Source organism: Ambystoma mexicanum, chromosome 1q (assembly GCF_040938575.1).
Source record: "Ambystoma mexicanum isolate Mex_15411 chromosome 1q, UKY_AmexF1_1, whole genome shotgun sequence".
Taxonomy (NCBI): Eukaryota; Metazoa; Chordata; class Amphibia; order Caudata; family Ambystomatidae; genus Ambystoma; species Ambystoma mexicanum.
The window spans coordinates 103,141,131-103,158,774 of record NC_090922.1 but is presented as its reverse complement, the minus strand read 5'-3'; the positions used below and the strand labels follow the sequence as shown (position 1 = coordinate 103,158,774).

The window sequence follows — 17,644 nt, the reverse complement described above, 5'->3', positions numbered from 1 at the left end:
ATTTAAATACTGACGCAAATGCAGGTTCTCAGGTTCCGTAAGAGCATAAATCCTACTACAAGGTAGTTGAGCATTGGGTACCAGATCGATTTGGCAATCATAAGACCGATGGGGAGGTAACGTGTTAGCCTGTTCCTTCTGAAAAACGTCTTGGAATTCTTGGTATTCTGACGGTAGCTGTACAGGGGTGGAAGTTGCTGAGGCTAGACCCATAACTGGATTTCTTGGATAACAAGTTGGTTCACAATCAGGAAAACTTATCTTCTTTGCTCGCCAGTCAATTCTGGGATTATGTGTTTCTAACCAAGGAATTCCAAGAATTACTTGAAATTGTGGGGCCTTGATCACATCAAACACGATTGTTTCCCTATGTCCATCCTGACCCACCAGTGTCATTTCAACAGTGGAATGCGTTACAGGCCCTGAGGCTATTTCGGTTCCATCTACTGTAGTAATGACATCTTGGGTTACTTTCGGGCGGAGAGGGAGCTTAATCCTGGAAGCCAATTCACGGTCTATGTAATTTCCAATAGCTCCACTGTCGATGTATGCTTTTATAGCATGCAACTGCTGAGGCTGGTTTGGGTCCACGAGCACCATTGGCATGACAAAATGCAAGGTCAAAGAATCTGTTTTCAAGCTCGGCAAGCGGACCCCTACGCTTGTCGGGCTAGGTCGTTTCCCGAATCAGGTGTCAATAAATCATTATCAGTGGCTCCAACCACCTTCTTAGGTGGTTTAACCGGACAATTTCGAAGAAAGTGACCGGAAGTCCCGCAATACAGACAAAGTTGCATTTGCCGTCTTCTCTCTCGTTCCTTCTGCGTTAATGGTCCTTTAACACCACCGACTTGCATAGGTTCGGATAGGTCGGTACTCTTGAAGTTGGCGTGGGTTTTGATCAGTACTCGGGTTTCGTACTTGAACCGATCTGCTTTTCTATTTTGAAGTCTGTGATCAAGTTGAACCACCAAGTCTATGTAGTCTGCGCAGACCTGGGGTGGATCTACTATCTGAGCTAGAACATCCTTAAGCTCTCCGCGCAGGCCTCGATGAAACAATGTGATCCTTTTGTTTTCTGGCCATCCAGTTTCCACAACCAGTCTATTAAAGGTGGCAACGTAGGACAGGAGATCCTGATTACCTTGTCGTAAGGATAGCAGTTCGTTATCAAGGGCCTGTCCTTGAGAGTGTCGAGCAAACAATCTTTCCATGCTGGCCTGGAAACCCTGAAAATTCTGGAGAATGGGATCATCCTGATTTACCAATGGAATAGATCAATCGGCAGCACTGCCACTGAGGTAAGATAGTATAAAGGCTATCTTGGTCTGGTCGTTAGGGAAGGCCCCAGGTCTGCATAGAAAGTGTAAATGACATTGGTTCATAAAGACGGCATATTTCTTGGGATCCCCCGCAAAACGTTCAGGCGGGGCCAAAGGCATGTGTCCAGGTAGATTGATTTGTACCGGGTTATTCAAACCCATTCATGTGGAAGTACCTCCGGAATTAGGTAAAGGAGTGTGCCCTGCCTGGGCCTGCAATAACCTTTTGGCCAGGTCATCTGTTCTTGCCTTGGATAGGATCAGTTCTCTTTTGAGAGCGTTAGTCTCCTGGCGTGCTGAGTGCACTTCTGCCCGTAATTCTCCCAAAAGCTGGGCCAGCTGATCTGTCTCAGAAGTCTCCATAGCGCCCGGGTGGGAAATTGTGGGTAGGCTTCGCGTTCTGTCACGCTCACCTGATTCCCACGGAGGCACAGGTCTGGCTTCGAGTGCTGATGCTTCTTCAATGGTGAAGCGCAGGACTCTGAAGATGGACAGGTAGGGCCCCTCTACTCTGGTTTCTCTGGCTCGTAGGAATATTCCCCTGTGCGTGAAAAGGGAGTATTACCTACTGAGGGATAATGCTCAAGCCTCCCACTTCCTTCCAACCCTCCATGATACCCTTGCACGATTCCCCGTGAAGTCTCACCTTAGGGTCTGGAAGGATGAGTTCTCAAACCTGCTTCTGATGCAGGGGCGCGTTGAAACCCAGTTACTTCACTGGATTGAGGTTTGATGGAAGTTCAAATAAGCTTGACTATTCAGGTGAGGCGCTGTAAGAGTTCTGTTGCAAGTTCAAAAGTTCAAGCTTAATAATAATGTTCATAGTCTTATTGCAGCAAGCGCTAACGCTTATGTCTTTTTCCCCTTAGGGGCCGGGTTCCGGAATGCCAGGAAGCGGCAGGACCCGAAATGAAATGGGAATGACCCAACTGGTAAGTCTTAGAAGGAAACTGAGCTTTTCCTATTCCCTTCCTTTTCTCACCTTGTGTTCTTGTCTTTTTCTCTCTAGGCACTGGGAAGTGGCTGCGGATCCGGATGATCACTGCTGAAGATGGAGGTGCCCAGGAAAGGTGAGTGAAATGCAGCGCTGCATCGATCGAAACGAAATGCTTTTAAAAATGATGTCTTCCCTTTCAGGATCGTCGGTGTAATGTCTCTGTGGTACAGTTTTAGCAGGTAAGGTCTTCTTTCTCTCCAATTCTCTCTTATCTCCCTTTGCAGGTGACCCAGGATGCTGACAGGCGTGGCTGAAATCCAGATGCAGGACCTGACACGGTGAGCGTCCAGCTGCGAGGAGCAGAACAACGCGAATCAAGAGTTGCTGATCGGGTGTGGTTTAAATAGCTTTGGAAGAAGTTCCAGGTATGTATCCTTCCACCGATCAGGTATGTATCCTTCCCCGACCACACCCAGATGGAAAGTAGTCCCACAGGTAAAGTAGTTCCATTCAGGCCTCAAGAGGGCCTGGATGTAGCAGCATGGTCTGCATCAGGTAAGTGCACATTGAAACACTTGAACACATGTCTAGCTTTATGAGCCTGGCGCCTAAGGCGCCAGGACTGTGTTCAAAGGGCCCCAGCTTGGGCCCGCTGGCACTTCCCTGGGGGGAATGATGCCTGCCTCTGGGGTTGCTGGGTCGGACTCGGCTCCTTGGAGGTAGGCATCATGACAGTGTGACCGTCACAGACAGTGGGCCTCATTACGAGTCCGGCGGTAACCGAGGCGGTAAAACTGCCTGGTTAGCGCCGGACTCGTATTACTATTCCGCCTCCGTGACTCCTGGAATTACCAGGGCATTACAACCCTGGTGTCCCGGGAATTCCGGAGGCGGAATTCGGTAAGCCCCCATTCCCATTGAGTCCTGTGGGACCATCTCGTGCTGGTGTTTCCACGTCCGCCTGCAGGCGGGAGGTGTTCAACCCGCCAGGTCAGACCTGGCTGGAAGATCACCTCCTGCCTGCAGGACTCGGGATCGGGTGGTCCGGAATTAACAGTGGCGGCAGGTTTACCGCCACTGTTAATTCCGGACCGCCCGACCTGTAATGAGGCCCAATGACTATTCTACAGATTTTAACCGGGCACACATTCTACAGACAAGTGTAAAGATCTGATGCCAGGTGATGGTGAGCCAGCAGGCCTACCGGCAAGAGACTTGCTTCCAGAGGAGTTTGGCTCTTTCCATTCCCTTATGTCGCAAGCAGCAAACCTTTTTGATCTTCTACGTGAAGAACAGAAAAAGGAGGGATTCCTTTACCAACCACGAGAATCTGCCAGAAAATCAATGGTGGCCATTCCAGTACTAGAGCATATTTGGGAAAACGGCCTCCTGTTGATAAGGAACCCATTTTCAGCACCGCCCAAAAAGGATTGCTTTGAGAAAAAAATACAAAGTCCCGGAATCAGTGCCTTTGTACGCAACCTTGCATGGACTCGGTTGTCTCTGCAGCTGCCCCTAAGCATTCTACCAATCTTTCCTCTCCCTGCATGGTGCCCCCAGCCAAACAGGGCAAGCAGCTAAACACTTTTGGTGAAAGGGTTCTCTCTACGGCCACAACAACCATCAAAGCGGCTAAGTCGTTTGCAATCCTCTCCCTGTTACCTTTGGTTTTACACTAGGCCCAATACTAGACTTCCTTCCAGATGACAAGCGGGATGAGGCACTTACGCTGGTACACAAAAGGGAAGCAGCATCGGATCATACCATCTCTATTATCATTGACCTCGCTGATAAGGGGTTCCACCAGATGGGCAATGAGGCAGATGTACACTGCTAAGGGTGGTTAAAGGCCACCAACTTCAGTCCAGAGGCCCAGTCTAAGGTGGTTGATATGCCTTTTGATGGCATCAACCTCTTAGGCAAGAAGGTTGTTGAGACCCTGCAGGCAATCAAGGCTGACACTGAAAGAGCACGATCACTGAGTACTCTACAACAACTGTGCCAGTCCCTTTGCTCAGGTAAAGTGAGGTTTTGAAGGAGTTTGAGGGACTAGAGGTCTTTCAACAAGCCACAAACAACCCACGCTGACAACACCCAAGAGGGTTGTAAGGGAAGATCTCAATCTTATAGAGTAATACAGCAACGACGCAGAGCGTCCTCCAGAAGTCAAGTGCCGAAGCAGACCTAACCATGCCATGGCCCGATCCCTCTTCCCCCCACCCCCCAAACATACTACATGTTTCTGATTCTCTTCCGTCTGCCAGGGATCCACAATACAATTGCAGATTCACTTAGCAGTGAACCCAGGTCATGCCACAAATGGAAACTTCACCTGAGCCAAGTTCTTGGTCTCCTCTCCAGGTGGGGCCATCCGGAGATCAACTTGTTCGCCACAGCGACCAACAGGAAATGTACCAAATTTGTGAGTTGGTTTTTACCAACAAGGGAGCCTCGGGTCTGTGTTCTCATTCCAATGGGAGGGACTGTTCCTTAACGCTTTCCCTCAGTTACCACAATTTCTCAATACACTCAAACAGAGCCACTGCACAATGATCCTGGTGGCTCCAGCAAATTTGGTCCTTTGACATGCTTCACTTATCAGTGGATCCATTCATCAGATTACCCCCTGCTTTCTGACCTACTCTTCAGAGACGGTGGGTCAGTGCTACACCACAGTCCAGCATCCCTAGAATTTGGCAAGAGAATACTGTGTTGTCCTGCAACAAAAGCAAGTGGAAAAGTTTTATTATATATTGAGCTACTCAGCACCTGGATCCACTGCACGTTCAAGCAGCACAAGTTTTGCCATACCTTCTGTCCTTAGCGAAAGCTGGTTTGGTACATTAGTCTATCAAAGTGCATTTAGCAGCCATTTCACGCTACACGTGTACCAGGCCAGCCCTCCCCCTGTGGTCGCACAGGTTAGTGAAGGAATTCCTCAAGGGACTGTTTTGTCTGTTTCCTCCTGTTTGAGCTCCTGCTCCCACTCGTGAACTTAAAGTTGTCCTTTTGCAGCTAATGGGCCTGCCTTTGAAGCCTCTACACAGAAACTCCTTGAAGTTTCTCTCCTGGAAGGCTGCATTCTTATTTGCCATTACCTCAGCCAGACGAGTGGGTGAACTGCAAGCTCTCTCCTGCAAACCTCCCTAAAGTTTTCATCAGTCTAAGGTGGTTCTTGTTACTATTATTAATATTTATATGCTTATAGGGCGCCGAAAGCCTGCAAGCATCAGGGCGCGCAACATAAAACATATAACTGACAAACAGTACTAAGAAGCTCTGACCTCAACTAGCTAGCAGTCGGAATCTATAGTTCTAATATTCTATTTAAATAAGTAAGTATGTTTTAAGGTTCTTTCTAAAGACTAAGTAACTTGGTTCTAGTCAGAGAGTTAGTGGTAGATAGTTCCAATGCTTTGCTGGCAGAGCTGGGAAGGCTCCACCTGAGCCTGTTGCTCGGCAGTAGGGGGGCGCTGTGATCCTGCCTTGAGTCTCTGATCTCAGTGGACGATTCAGGATGTATCGTGATATCTTTTTCTTGAGATATGCCGGCGCAGTGCCATATAGGTGCCTGTGTGCTAATGTCAGGGGTTTGAACTGTATCCTATCTTCGATCTTAAGCCAGTGCAGTGTTTTTCTTTCCATGGAGATGTGATCTCTTTTCTTCATACCTTTTGATAACGCGTACAGCATTATTTTCCATGATCTGGCATCTCTCTATGCAGTTCTTAGTGGCCCGAGCATTAGAGAGTTTCCATAGTCCAGTCAGGACAGAATGGTTGCCCTGGCAATTGTAGCAGTATTCTTCTCACTCAGTAATGGACAAATGGATCTGAGAAGGCGGAGATAGTAAGAATTATTCTTGTGTAGGTAATGAACCTGCGCCTCTGCTCCCAAAGATGCCTCCATGATCATTCCGGGGGTTTTAACCTCCTCTGACACTTGTATACATGATTCCTTGATGTAAAAGGACTCAATCTCGCCCTAGCTTAGCTCGGGCTTCACAGGTACCGAAGATCATCATCTCTGTCTTTTTACTGATGAGGCACATCCAATTACCTTCCATCCAATTTTCTATGATGTTGTACAATGTTGAAATGTTGGCGTTATCCTTAAGATAGTCGACCTCCAGCTCTACCACCAGGTGGGTATCGTCGGCGTGGTTATTAGAAAAGGCGCAGACGCTTTCCAGTAGTTCTCACAAACATCGCATATACAAATTGAAAAGAAGGGGGGGGATAGGCTAACTCCCTGTGGAACCCCATAGCTTATATGGTCTGCCTTTGAGAATCCCCCAGACCCTCAAATGATTTTTGCCTCACGGTCAGCCAGGAACGATGTCAACTATACCAATGCTTCCTTAGATCAACCGGCCATTTTATCCAGGACCTGTTGTAATAAGTGGTGGTCTACTAAGTCAGATGCTGGGCGCACGTCCAACAACATCAAAAGCCCTGTCTTGCCCCCATCAAGGATGCTCAGCATATATGCCTGTATATCCAGCATGGTGGTCTCTGTACTTGGTGCAGCAGAGAATCCGATTGTTGGTCATGCAAGATGGAATTGGCTTCAACATGCTTCTGAAGATGGACTGTTGCTATTTTGTCTAGGACCTTAAGTATGAAGTTGCAGTTGGTAATGGAACGCAGGTTAGCTGGGTCCTTGGGGTCTAGATCTGGCTTCTTGATGAGAAGGGTAATGGTAACTGCCTTAATGGTTTTGGGCACGGTGCCTTCCTTGAGTGATGCATTTATTTATTATTTTAGTCAGGACTGGAGAGATTTCCTTGCTTTCCAATATAATTTTGGGGGGTATTATATTCTCAGAGCAGGAGGTGGGCTTCATGGTATCAAGCAATCTAACCATCTCTTCTCCAGAAGTAGGACGGAAATGAAAATTAGCTACATCCCTCTGTCCAAGTTCCCCAATCGGTGTGGGTGTCACACTATTAGGTACATCTCTGGCTGCAGTTATAGTATCTCTGGCTTTCTGAATTTTTGAAGCAGACGCCCTTTGCACCAACTCAGTCATCCTGCATCGGGTCAAATGGATATAACCCCTTCCTTCATGCCAAAGGTTTCCTCAGCCTTCCACCTTAATGAACCATTAATTCAGCCAATGTTCTTTAGCTCTCCTTCGTCTCCGGCAGTGATCCTTGCATTCTCTATAGGTTGCCTGAGCCCTTACGTTTTATGTGGCTCACACAAGGGAGCTGCGAAAGTCATTGCAAACACCCTTTCGAAATCCTCCATTGCAAGATGGCTGCCGGCGTGCATTTCCCACTGCCATCGTCAAGCCTACAGGCCCCTTCCATGAAGACCAAAAGCGCACTCCACGAGAGCTGTGGCTTCTACTACGGCATTCCTGTCTGTTGTGTTCCCCTGCAGGACATCTGCAGGGTAGCCACGTGGAGGTTCGTCCATTCCTACACATGGTTCTACTGCATCAACAGGGATTCCAGGGAGGCGTCCCGATCGGCCAGGTAGTGCTTTGCAACTGTTTGCTTAAGGTGAGTTGGTTTCTTATGTTGAGCTTACCTCCACCCAGCTGGTTGTAAATATGTACTGTTGTATAATCTTATTCAAGAGCATGTGACTCCATGAAAGATCCAATGTTGGAGAAGAAATAAGTTACTTGCCTGTAATTCCTGTCCTCCAGCATTGCCATCTTCCATGGATTCATATGCAACCCTCCCTCCTACGCCTCTATGGCTCTTCTTGGCTTATAATGCCACATTATAGTGCACTGGAAAATCTGAAAATGGTCACCAGGGGTGGAACTAAGGCGACATGTCTAATTGGCTGTGGGTAGTATAACCCAAAATAACTAAAAGAGCACTAAAGTGGCAAGCAGGTTTAAAAAAAATGTAAAGGTAAACTGCTTTAATGTTACAGAGGATTCCCAGCTGGAGGACAGGGAATATTCAAGAGCATGTGAATCCATGAAAGATACCAATTGCTGGAGAATGGGAGTTACAGGTAAGTAACGTATTCTATATATATATATATATATATATATATATATATATATATATATATATACAGGAAACAGCTAAAAACCTGGTTATTCAACATTGCAGGATAGAAGCAGAGCAACAACAACCAAACTGCAAACACTCCCAACTTGGGGGCATCCCAATCATATAATGCCCAAGCCATGCAGCAATGGCATTTCAAAAGCAAGGTTTCTATGTTAAGTGGGTTGAGAAGACCTGGATGGCCTAGTGTGCCAAACACTATACCACTGTATGCCAAGACGAATGCATCCATCAGAGGGAGGCATGGATAACCCAAACCGTTATCTATAGAATACCAGCTCTTGTACTCTGCTCTTCACACCCAGGAAAGCCCAACATTACCACATGAAGCTCTGAAGCAACGCACCACCCATGCCTGTGTGAAGGTGGTGTGCCCCTTCAAAGATGAATCGCATAGTTCCACTATGCCCAGTCACTAGTCACAGCCTGAAACCCAAAACCTATTAACAATCTGCTACTCAATCAGCACACACTGACTATACATGCCCAAGACGGCTAAGGAAAACCCGCTCACTAAACTGCCCATGTCTTAGACCAACTTACAAACTGCCCCTCCCCCCGCCTCCTCACCCCCCAAATAGCCTGAACCAAGTCGAACACTGGATGTCTCCCATCTGGCAACAATACGACTCTGGTGCATATCACAACCAGTGCCCTACTCCCAGGCTACAAAAATCCTTTGCTGCTCTCTCCTCTGGACCGGACTCTGCCACATCCTCCAACTTCACAAACCTCAACTCATCCCTTCACAATCAGCCCCGCAAACAATCATCCAGCCCACCCAGCTTTTCTCACAAATCCAAAGAGAATACCCATTGCCGCCTCGCTCTCTGCCAATATTTCGGTTGACTACTTTTCATCTAAAATCTCTAAAATACATAACCTACAGCCCTTGTCTCTCCCACGCTACACCTGCTCCTGTCCACCACCTCTCCCTTTGACCACTTCTACTCTCGACTACTTCTCCCCTACATTTACACTAATCCATTTTGATCCATCATCTGTTTGCTACTCAAACAGTGAAACACTTAGTCCCAATTGCCCGTCCTCATCTCTAAGAGTTTTAAATCCCCAACACCCCCCCCACTACCTGATGGATTCTTTCCTGAAATCTTCAAATCTGCAACACTGTCTTACCCCTTTTCAAGAAGCCATCTGCTTTCCTAAACATCCTGGTGAACCTTTGCTCAGTTTCCTTCCTACCCCATAATTCATAGGTCCTTCAGAGGGGTGTCCACAAGTGGTTTGAGTACTCTACATCTAAGTCAATATGGCTTCCATAGCAAACACTCCACCGAGATTGCACTTGTGCACGCCTCCAACTTTCTCTGCAAACTCTCTTCTATATTTCTCCTTTTGCACCCCTCTAGTGGTTTGCGCTCTGTCGACCAATGTGCTCTCCTCCCCAATCTGTAAGACATTGGGTTTCACAAATCTGCTATAGTCTGGGCTGTCTCCTACCTGGTAGGTTGCTCCTTTAAAGTCTCTAGGAACTCGCAAATCTCTGTGCTCCCCACCCTCTCCCTGTTTGCCCCCCTAACCAAGAATCAATCCAAAGACCATTGCTCTTCACCCTCTATACTTCTAGGTAAACTGATTATGTTATTTGGCTTTCACCTCTCTGCCGATGACTCTCAAATCTTTTCGACTTTCCCTCCTTCACCTCAGCCATCTCTAAATGGATAACCAACTGGTTCTCAGCAAGCTCTCCACTGCTTTATGCTGACTTCTAAAATTGAAGTAATCTTTCTCCTGGCTTCCAACACCATCCCTCTCTTCCATTATCTCCTTCCTGTCTTACATTATTCTTCCCTCACCCAAGTCTCACAACCCTGGGATCCTCTTTGATAGAGACCTACAGCTGCAACAGTTAATCACTACCACCACCTCTGCTTCTCCTATTAACTTCTCAATATGCAGTTCATTTCTTACTCACCAGTCTATGAAAACTGTTTTCGCACCTGGGGATACTGCTCGGCCAATCAGGAGGTCAGAAACGTAGGCTAGATCACACAGTGTACTGCTTGCATTTGCCCAGCCACCGAGGCCCTTCCCCAAGTGCTGCCATTTACTGGGTGCCCCCATCCTGTCCACAGAAGACCCCACCAACTCCCCACACCTACCAGCAAGTCACTCCTCAACCTCCACCACTCCACTTCCCTGCTGGAGCTCCCACTCCAGCTCTTTCCCATTGCAGCTGCCAGAGAAAAAACAAAGACTTGATCCCCTTTTTCCCAAAACATATGGCTGTTGCCATCTTGCTTTTTAAAATTTTTACAGGAGATTGGGCTTGCGCAAAATGCGTGGAGCCAGTCAAACAAAAAAGAAAGAAAGAAAACGACGAAAGCCCCAGTGTGTGAATGCCAATTTACCCCCCTGTCGTGGGCGTGAGCCTTTGCAGAGCCTTTGCAAGCTGCCATAATCCCCACAAGTTGCTCAGCAAACTACTTCTGCTCCTGCCCATTTGTTGGCCATCTTCCTTCCCTCTTTCTCAGTTTCTCGATCCACACTCTCTATAATGTACCCGGATCCTTCCCCACTTCTACCTACTGATATGGTACTGGTTGGCTCTTCATGCACAACCACTGCCATTTCAAGTTCCTTCTCATAGTCCACAAAGTAGTCTACAAAGTAGCAATTGTCCTACTCCCAAGTACCTGCCGTACTGTATCCCTGCCTACTAACCCATCTCAGTCCCTCCGCTCATACCAGGACGCGTGCCTTCGCTTGCTTTTATTTCTCCCTATTTGTGCCACTCTATTGGAACCCTCTGCCCATCACAGCATGCTTGAGAAAATCTCTTCAAAGCACGGCTTTAACTTCACCTACTGGGGCAAAGAGCGAGCTGCCAGCACTCCTCAGTCTCACCAATTGTGCTGTATAATAATGTACTGGCGTATGTGTGCGCAGTAGTCTGTTTAGTTTGCAGCGCTTGACCCCCTAGGTTGATGCTTTTAATGTTCTTCATCTTCACATTAATACAAATGCAAAATAAACGCTAAAACATCCTGCATCCATACTATGTGAAGGTTGAACGAAAACACAAAATTCACCTCTGAAGCATTTACCTGCAACATATCACTACAAGAGAGTTTCAACAGGTTTGGCTCTTTTCTGGTAGAAAAGGTGCACCCTTTCCAGGAGGCCAAGACACTCAATGTACTGTGTTGCCACACGGCATCAAGATTATTTTAGATACAATTTACCTAACCTGATTTTTTTCTTTTTGGCAACTTTAACTAATGTGTTATTCATATTTTAGTTCGTTATTAGTTGCTGTTGAACCTTTTTGTGGTTCGCACATTTCACATGCATACTTTTCGGCCACTGTAAAATCAGCCGCGGTCGAATCACGTAGATCCTAGGAAAAATGGCAGAATGTGTTCGTCATCCGTGCAGGCCTTCTATCCCTAGCTGCACACACGTGTGCTCTCACACACACACACTCCTTTATATTATTTACAATAGTGGAGATGTCGCCGCCTTGGGTCTCCATAGCAACAGTTAAACGCTGACACAGATGCGCACCCCCATGCACGGCATCTTTGTGAGCAGAACGCTCAGACGAAGAGGCGAGCACAGCCGCTACAGCGGGTTGGCTGTGTTAACATAGCACACAAATGCAGCGCCCGACCCCTAACTTATTGTATTTGTACAGAACTCGCAAGCTTTCCATTATCCTGGCAATACATCACCAGGTAACCTTTCTTTTGATATATTGCCCTCACCCAGTCTTAATTTGGACTCGGTTTAACCAGTAGAACTACATTTTTTTCACCCTCCGCGATTAAGGCTCAACAATTGCGTGCTTTTATGGCACTTGACAAACATTATGTATATGATTATGGATGCACTATTTTTGTAATGATCACTTATTCTGGCATTCTGTTTTTCTCCATGTCACTGCATTTACGTCATGATGAACATTGGTCTGCATTCATTGACTTACTTTATTATCATGCAATTTTGATGTACATTTCATTGCTCAGCCCTGAAGCTGGAGCTATGCTCCGAAATGCATTGGCTTTGAGCCGCATCTCGCTAAGGAAGCGGTTTGACCTTACCAACATTTTATTTAATTCAACTTTTTGACCCAATTGATTTGACTAAATCTTCATTTGCATAATTTATAAACACAGTGGAAATTATTTCAATTTTTGCGCAAATCGTGGAGTATATTTGAAAATCTATGAGTAATTATTTTGGAACTAATGGTTGAAGATATACTGCAGCTTTCTGTTATGAAGAGCAGTTTGTGAGCATCGGGCATTACTGGGTAGTCTTACCTGGTTTTTCATCGGCCCGTATCTTTGGATCCCTGTGTCATAGGAGCAGTTTACTCCAGATAGCTCCTACACATTTTACAAAGGATTACAACAAACATTTATTTGAACGAAATTGATTAATGTGGTGCCCGCCTTTTCCCCCTCGCAAACAGTAATAAGTTATTACCCAACTGATCAAATCAGTTCACATAACAGTGTTCTTTGACTGCCCCCCACCACCCCATCCACCCAACCCCCCCCCCCCCCCCCGAGGACGGGTTGAAAGAGTTACTCTGTATGTCCCACAAACGTAGATTCAAAAAAACATCGACATGTACAGTATTAAAAGCAGGAGCCACAGTAACATCTGCAAACCTTACAAAAAATAAATACATTTGTGATGTTTTTGTAAATCATTTTTATATACATATATATAAATATTTGTTGTGGTTTTCTTTTTTTTGGCTCTCTTTAAAGTCTTGCATAATTTGTGTTCTGTTTTGTATACAGTATTCCATGATCATCAGAGTGGATCCCCTTTGCTGGGATTTTGTCTCTCACCACAGTCTCTGATTTGGCTTTGTGTTAACCTGACAACTTGACCAAAAAGAACTTAAAAGCAGCAGTTTCATATGGATTGGCGGCTCCGGGTGAGCCTGTTTAAAAACACTTGGGCAAGAGTGTCGGTTTTGGCAGGTATCTTGCTCGTCAGCTTTGAATGCTGTATGAAGAAAATTGGACTGCTACCCGATCTAACGAGATCTGCAATTGTAACATTGTTTACCAAACTAAGACTCTGAACATTCTTTGGCTGAGACTCGCTTGATCTCTCCAGAAACATACCAATGGCGGTGCTCTCTGTATGCTGTAATTTGCATTCTGTGTGCTTTACATGCAGAAGCTGACAAGGCAATTATCATCTTCACCACCTTGAAAAGAACAGGAAGCCTGCTCACTGCAAGGTTTGCCCGTTGCCAGAATCAGCGGATACTTCCAATTTAAGACACTTGGTGTGAAGGGTGGTGACTTTCCAGTCACAGTCTGCCAAGCCATGTGGAGTGGGGTTTCTGCAAAATAAACTAGCACCTTAGGGCTAGATGTGGAAGCTGCAGCTTGTTGTGGCTACCAGGATGAACGTAAAACACAGAGGCAACATCTCAGCCCTTGTAGAGCACTTATTCAGGCAGTGACCGTTGCGATCCGCAACAAGGTTTCCTGGCTGTAGAACTTGGCTCCAGGAACCGTTAAGACATAAAAGCACCCCGTGTTCCACATTCTTGCCGATGAGAGGTAAACAATTGTGAGTGTCCTCCAGACCCGAGGAGGGACCCGCTTGGCTTAGTCCTTCTCCCTGGTCCATTTGATCATGGTCTCTGGTGAGCGGTAGAGGAAGATGAGTTTGGCATAAAGCTCCTCCTCAAGTTCCAACTCCCCAGTTTCCCGCACAAGAAAGATGTCCTGACACAGCTTGAGGATGCGGTCCACACATGGCAGCTCCTCGAACATGATGGAGTGCGAGATCTCGCTAAAGAAACCACGCACAAACTTTCCGATCACCAGCACAATGGACACGTACAGCCCCATGATTCTAAAATAAACAAAACAACATGAGTACTGTGAGGCCTTGGTCAATTATATCTCTAATTAGGACAATCCCATTTACTAATCCCATTAAAGTGGAACAGTACTAGCAAAACACATTACTTTTGCCGAAAGATACATTCAAATACAATATTTTCAATTTTCTTTACAATATCAATGATTAAAAACTTTGATATATATATATTTATTATATAGTACGATGAGAATTCTGACTGAATTGTTTTGGATTGCAGTGCCCCCTCCAACTCTGATTCGTGAATACATTTTTGTAAAATAGAAATGTTGCCACGTAACCAACATTGGTAGAATAAATTGAAATATAAGCTTGTGAGAATGGATCCACTGGAAGCACTTGACACAAGAATGTGATTGATATTTTTAAATATATTGTAGATAATGTTGTTCTTGTTTTGGTTTAATTGTCCTACATTTTGTAGGAGTGTACAACTTGTTACATTTTGTGTGCACTGATAAATAACTGTAAAGTAGTTTAAACCGAATATTTTGTAAGGAACATGTTTTAAGTCTTCAAGGTATTCGAAAGCGCACATTTTTAAATTAATGTCTTAACGTTTTAGTCTGTGATCGATACATGTAAACAAATAAAGCGCTTCATCGAAGTAGCTCCAGAAACAATGTGTTTTTCTTGTGGTTACTGGTCACACACCAGCACTTCCCATATACAGTTAAAGCTTTGTAATCCGGCACCCTTGGGGAACCAACGGTGCAGGATAAGAGAACATGCTGTATAACAGAGTGTCAGTATTGTGGATGGGAGAGAGCCAGGAAACCGAGCAAAATGCCTAGAAAAGCATTCTGGACATATGCTCTAAAAACCAGCACTGTGCATCCAAAATTATTTGGTATCCTGCCTTTTAAACTTTACCAGCCAATTATCTTCCAGAATGCCGACTACTGATGGCCAAGATTTGTGTCAGATGACGAAACCTGTGCTATACCTATTAAGGGGGTAATTCATGGATTATTTGCGCCGGGAAAAAAAAAACGGGATTTGGGCGCCATTCTGCCCGCAAATCCGCATTTGTTATACAGGGATTTGCAGGCAGAATGGCGCACAAAACCCGTATTTTTCGGTGCAAATAATCCATGAATTACCCAGGAAATATCTTACATTTTCTGCCACTATCACACATGAATTAGGTTTTTGTTTTTCAAATCTTATGGATTAGGGGGTTTCATTTTCATAGCTGATTTATTTCGCTGGAGAATGGGCAAAACAGGACGTCACAAACATACTCACCCATATCCGGCGAGGAAGCCCAGGCTGGGGGGGCTGACCTTGTCATTGAAGATCACCATTGGCAGTATGTTGCAGTCCGCTTTCTCGCAGTCCTTGAGTCGAATCACCCACCATTCCAGGAAGCTGCCCGTGCTGTTGCCTTCACCCACTCGCTGCCTCTTCAGCTGCACTTCCACGTCCAGGTAGCTCTCCTCTTCCTCTGAAAGATGCAACAACATATGAGCGTGCATGTGGAGATTTGCACAGCCTGCTTTGCACTTACGGGAGGAGCAGAGGATCGATAACCCAGGATCCCTTATGATCTCTCTCTCTTTTTTTTTGTAATCATCACAATTTGTAGTTTTAGGTAAACAATAACCTACCACCAAAGGTACGGAGTTAAGAAATTGAAACAGGTATAAATAAAACTTCACAATGAACAAAGCCCAATGCAAAGAAAAAGGCTTAACACTACAAGACTGTGTTTACTCCTAGGGACTGGTAGCATGAGATACCGATGCTGAAAAGCACAGTTGAATGTCCTCGAATAACGTGGCAGAAGCTTTGGCAAAGTCTAACAGTAGCACACCTGTCCTGCTCTTTATGGTGATTGCCTGGGGACTTTAGACACAGAGTATGGTGGAATATGAGATAGCTTTATTGCTCAAGTATGGGGCATCTTCCCCGATGAAGTAGCCAGCCTTTCGTTGATTTCCAGTTTGCATGAAGTAGAATGAAAGGCTGCCCATCCTTTGCTTTTCCTTCCTCTTGAGGTCAAGCCACTCCAATTTCTAAGTCCACGGTCCTTCCATCTATGGTCGGATCTGCAAGTGTTCATAACCAATCCTGTCCTCATTTCTAGAACTCAAGTTTCTTGGAGATTGCAGACTGCCACTTTGGTGATCCTGTGTTATATATTTCTAGAGTATGTGTTAGGACAGATTTTCTCTGTGCACCTTTCCCTCCATATTCCTAAGGGACCCCCCCCAAACCACCACCTGTCATCTTTTTGCTTATTTTCTTAACCCTGTCCTGACCTTTGGAGGTCAGTGAAGTTTCTGCTTTACTTCCCTTGTCTGTTTTGCTCGTTCTTATGGGGAAAGTGACTAATCCCTGAGACTGTCAGCACCGAGAGACGTCGCTCTTTTGGATTTGTTTTATTTTAACAATTGCACACATCACCTTACAGTGCAGTGCAATTAGGATACGTTGTATCCTTATAACGTTTTACCCGAAGGCTTTTTGGTTACTTTGACAATGTGCCTCTTGTCAAGCTGATGGCAGCTGTGTGATTTGTAATGTTTTTGTGATATTTTTCTCATGCAGTTTTGCATGTACTGCAAATGGCTACTAAAGGTGGCTTGCACCCTACAACGGCCATTCCATGAGACTTTTGCTTGTTCTTCTCAGGTCTGGAATTGCAATACACCTATTTCCCGCTGAAAGCTGCTGCTTTCGGTGGCAGGTGGACTTTGTGTGTGAGCAAGAGGAAGGGGTTGACACTGTCTGGTCCCAGTCCACATCCTCTGATGCCCAAAGGTGTATGGCTGGATGGATGTGATGACCGGTGGTTGTCCAGGATTGGACAACCCTGGGCTGTTTGAATGTTGCAGATCCTTACCATTGGTGTCCTTGGGCTATCTCCAAGCAAGAATCTGGGATAGAAGGAGGGCTCCTGCAGCTATTCAACAGATCATTGTTTGAGCCAAGATGTCTATGAAGAAAAGCAGCTCGCTGACAACCTCTGCAGCCGACCAGCACCGGCTCCAGTGATTGGCCCAGTGAAGCCCGGTGCCTCTGCCTCATCTTAGAAGACCCTCGGTCCAGTGGGAACACAAAGTCTCGACCCCTTCTCGGAGATCAATGCCTTGGAAACCTTCAGAGGTGTCCCTTGACCACCCTATGGGCTGACGAGCTCCCTTTTGGGAGACCACGCTGCAGCCATCGCCATTCCAAGCAGAGCCTTGGGACACGCATCAGCTTATGCAATAAGTTACCTGTCCTTGCAATTGCAGCCTTCCCGTGACAAGGGAAGCTGAGCTGGGGCTGCTTCTGTGTTCACTGCTGCAAGATAGCCTGTCAACGCTTGCCCGTGGAACCCTCTGCTGGAACCATCCTTCTGCAATCCCGCAAGGTTTCCTAAAGGGTCTTCCCTGCAGAGGTCTGAGTCTTTTCTTCATTTGGGTGTCTTCTTCAAGAAGTTGCCTGGAGCTGTCTGATGAAAACCACAATCGGATCCGG

The 17,644-nt window shown here is 46.0% G+C and overlaps 1 protein-coding gene across 5 annotated transcripts in view; it reads right to left on the bottom strand.

The window, feature by feature from the left end:
* Positions 1-12,955: 12,955 nt before the first annotated feature.
* PIEZO1 (piezo type mechanosensitive ion channel component 1 (Er blood group)) overlaps positions 12,956-17,644 on the bottom strand; it is a 960,480-nt gene continuing 955,791 nt past the window's right edge. For all 5 annotated transcript variants that reach the window (XM_069635852.1, XM_069635881.1, XM_069635891.1 and 2 more), the window contains 2 exons: positions 15,425-15,623; positions 12,956-14,149 (listed from right to left, as the gene is read on the bottom strand). In XM_069635852.1, coding sequence (XP_069491953.1) covers positions 13,900-14,149; positions 15,425-15,623 — 449 coding nt within the window. In that variant the 3' untranslated portion in view covers positions 12,956-13,899. The remainder of the gene's footprint in view (positions 14,150-15,424; positions 15,624-17,644) is intronic.